Genomic DNA, 3702 nt, shown 5'->3' with positions numbered 1-3702 from the left:
ACTTAAAGTGACTAGTTGCCCAATGACCTTGGAACTTTTGAGAAAGTAAAGGTTTGATAAAGGTGTGAAGCATCTTTTAAACAAAAGGTGTGAAGTATCATAGTGAATGTGTGATTATGTGTGAGCAAAGTTGTAAGAGTGGAGGTCTACATTTTCTGTAGAAAAGTTGTATACCATGTATGATTATGTGTGAGCAATGTTGTAAGAGTGGAGGTCTACATTTTGTGTAGAAAAAGTTATATATCACGAAACATGAAGGCTTACCATCACATCTAGCTTTAGGGCCAATGCAAGGTGATGAAGTGTCAAGTCAAGTCGAAAAATGTGGATCAATTTTGCACTTTCCAGATGTCCCCCCCCCCCCCCCCACCACGCCACCCCCCCCCCTCTCCTTCTTCCTTCAACTTCCATGCAATGAAGGCAGTGTCGATAAGTGCTTGCTTGCCATACATCATTGAAAGGCTTCAGGATTGTGAGTTGGGGTTGCTTGACGCACATCTAATGATCTTCACACACTTGCGAGCGAGAACACAGAAAACCTCCATGGTCCTTGAGTCATCATAATGGGCAACAATGTTGCACTCCATGAGCCATCCATGGTATCTAGTAAATACCCTAACAAACCCTTGATGGGGCGAAGGGGTTTTCTAGTTATTGACACAACCACCCTCTCTCTTTAACACAATTTTTGAGTAACCCTGACCTACAATAATGGAAAAAATAAAAAAATTACAAGTAGGTTATAGGAAGCTAGGAGCCACAATTATTGGTGGGAACAAAGTATGAAGGGAGGACCCACAAAGTAAGGACAAGTGATTTGGACACGTGCAGCTTTCACACACCCACCTTTTATTTTTTGATTTAGAACTTCTTTTTGGGGGAAAAAAAAAGGAAGAAGAAGAAATCACCATCAACCTGTGTCGTTGGTTAACTTTCCTCACGCTCTGTTCAACATGGGGGGTTGCCTTTAAATTCTTCTTCTGAAGTGAAACCTGGGTATTTTTCTGCAGCGCCCACAGTTCCGAGACTTGGAATGGGCGCTTGCATGGCACTTCAACCTCCCATGCATGACCTTCTCGCCCTCCTCAGCCTTTCTTTTCACAACTTTACTCTCAATTATTAGCCGTTTTTGCCCTAATTCGCCCACAGAACTGCCATTAGAGGTGAAGCTTGATTCTCCTAGCTTAGAAGTGCTTTAAGAGATCAGCCTTTCCTTTTCTTCACAGCTGGTTTATAAGATAGATTAGCAGGCTAATTTTCCGTTAAAATGCTTGGGAAACGGCCTCAGATTCAGCGGACCACTAGCATGTCACAGTTTAGACTACCTCCGCATACACGAGTCATGGAGGAACTACTCCAAGTTTCACCTTCATCAGCTGTACCTGCCAATAATCGACCAAAAAGCTCTACAAGCTCTGCTGCATCGACTGCAAAGCAGACTGCGAGCCTGCAAGAAGCTGGAAGCCCATCTCTCAAAGGTAAGCTCGCCCAGTTGCAGCAGCAGACTGATGATGATAATGTTACAGCCATAAAGATGGATGATGCTTTCAGCACATCCATGAAAATAGCTCATGTCTTCCACACATCCATGAACATGGATGATGAGGAAAGAACACCCATGCAGATGAATGTGGATGCCTGCATCCATGAAGAGATCCAACGAAAACCGGCTGCTCCGGCGCAAAGCGAATCGATACAGAAACTGGCACATGTGCATCCTCAAGCCATCAAATGGGGTCCCCACATGAGGCCTCTTTCTCATCCTGGAAAGCAAGAGGCGGCCGGGTCATTCCTGCAGGCTTGTTTCTACTGCAAGAGGCGTCTTCAGTCGGGGCGAGATATCTACATGTACAGGTATATTGCTTCTCAAATGCATAAAAATCTCCTTCTTGTTTGGGTACAGCTCTAGCTGAGTACCTTTCAGCATTTTTGTCATGTTGAAGCCTCAAACTTCTATGCTCTTGCTGAAGGGCCATCCAATTAGTCAGCATAAGAAGAACTTTACCCATTCTAGGTTAGTTAATAAGCTTAATATCTGTGTCTTTTATCCTAGTTAGAGGTGCATAATGCTTTTATTTAATATGCAGTCCATCCCCTTGCACATATATGTGTGCTAAGAATCATCCCTTCTGAAATTTATCTCTTCTTGTATCGCTTCATGTGTTGTACTGGGAGCTCTACACATCTCTTTATCTGACAGGGGTCATGTGCAAGACTTTCTGTTTCTATGGCTTTCTCAGGCCCATTTTAAGATTCCTCTGTGTGGATTATGCATACAGATTCATGCATTCACCCAGTTAGTTGCATGCACAGGCCTGTAATTGATGTCAAAGGCAACATTTAACTACTATCACAAGTGTGTGTGTTGCTCCATGTCAATATTTAACTACTATCACAAGTGTGTGTGTGTGTGTTGATCCATGTCAAGCAATGCTTAATATTACAAGCTAAGGATGTTAATGTATGTCTAACATTACAAGTCAGGTGTTAAATTGATGTCAAGTAAACTGTAATATTACAAGCCAAGTGTTAATTGATATCAAGTAAACTGTAATATTACAAGCTAAGTGTTAATTGATGTCAAGAAACAGCTAAAATTACAAGCTATAATGTACAAATTGATGTCAAACACCATCTTGAATTGATAATTTAAGCTGAATGCTAACCTTAGTTTTTCCTGAATTGAGCTGATTGTTAATGGTTGATGTCAAGGAATACTCAATATTAGATCTTTGACCTATTATGGACAGAGGAGATGCAGCATTTTGCACAGAAGAGTGTCGTGGGCGGCAAATTTTGTGTGACGAGCAGCAGGACTCGATGAGCAGTAGGAAAGCAGTCTCTGCGGTTGCAGCTTAGGTGGGGGGGTACCCTTTGGCGTCTCAGGGTGTAGGAGGCACTGCCACAGTGTCTATGTTGTCATCATCATCTTCATCACCATTTATCTGTTACTCTCACTTCTCATCTTTTTCTATATATTATATAAATACATCAATTAGCCAGCTTGGGCATGCACTCCTGTTATACAGCAATATTTGCAGCTGTGAGTACCAGGAACACTTTCAATCCTTGTCCATTTTTCCCCCAAAAAAAAAAATTAAAAGAATGTGGCTTTGTCAAATTCGTTCATCTTCCATTTATGCTCTGCAAATTCTCTTTAAAGAAAACGATTAACCGTTGCAGCAGATGGGGATAAATAGAGAGAGAGAGAGAGAGGAGACGAAGGGAGAGAGGGAGGATCTCTTCGTAGAGAGAGATCCTCTCTCTCTCTCTCCACCGTTGGTCGTATATTCCCTACCGACGTTAATACCTCCTCTCTCTTTCTCTCTCTACCCATCGGATCTGCGATCCCTCTCTCTATCTTCGTAGAGCATCCCCCTTCTCGCTGATCTGTCTCGTTATATATATATATATATATGAAAAGCTACCACGTGGCAAGTTTTCCACAAGGCATTGTAGACTAGTCCTCAATGAACGCGTTGCTCAGGTATGTAAAAGGGAGGCGAAGCGGCCCCAGCAATGAAGCGTTTGAATGTTTTTTGGGGGACTCATTGTAATTAGCCAGCTGATTGCTCCACGTTATAGGATCTCTCTTTTCTCTCCTCTTCTTGTCCCAAAGTTGTCCATGATTAATACTAGTATTGCACCCGCGCATTGCTACGACCAACCAAGGTTCCAGAAAAGAACTATTCCCTCTCTACA

The 3702-nt window shown here is 42.5% G+C and overlaps 1 protein-coding gene across 1 annotated transcript; it reads left to right on the top strand.

The window, feature by feature from the left end:
• The first annotated feature begins 1033 nt into the window (after window positions 1-1033).
• On the top strand, window positions 1034-3118 carry LOC147632813 (uncharacterized). Its single transcript, XM_086807694.1, has 2 exons — window positions 1034-1854; window positions 2751-3118. Exons 1-2 carry the CDS (start codon window positions 1268-1270, stop codon window positions 2857-2859), a joined length of 696 nt encoding a protein of 231 aa, XP_086663820.1. The 5' UTR covers window positions 1034-1267; the 3' UTR covers window positions 2860-3118.
• Window positions 3119-3702: the final 584 nt, after the last annotated feature.

This window comes from Cibotium barometz, chromosome 13 (genome assembly GCF_041138505.1).
Source record: "Cibotium barometz isolate CiBa-2024 chromosome 13, ASM4113850v1, whole genome shotgun sequence".
In the NCBI taxonomy this organism is placed as follows: Eukaryota; Viridiplantae; Streptophyta; class Polypodiopsida; order Cyatheales; family Cibotiaceae; genus Cibotium; species Cibotium barometz.
The sequence above is the reverse complement of the archived record's forward strand: the minus strand, read 5'-3'. Positions and strand labels throughout refer to the sequence as shown.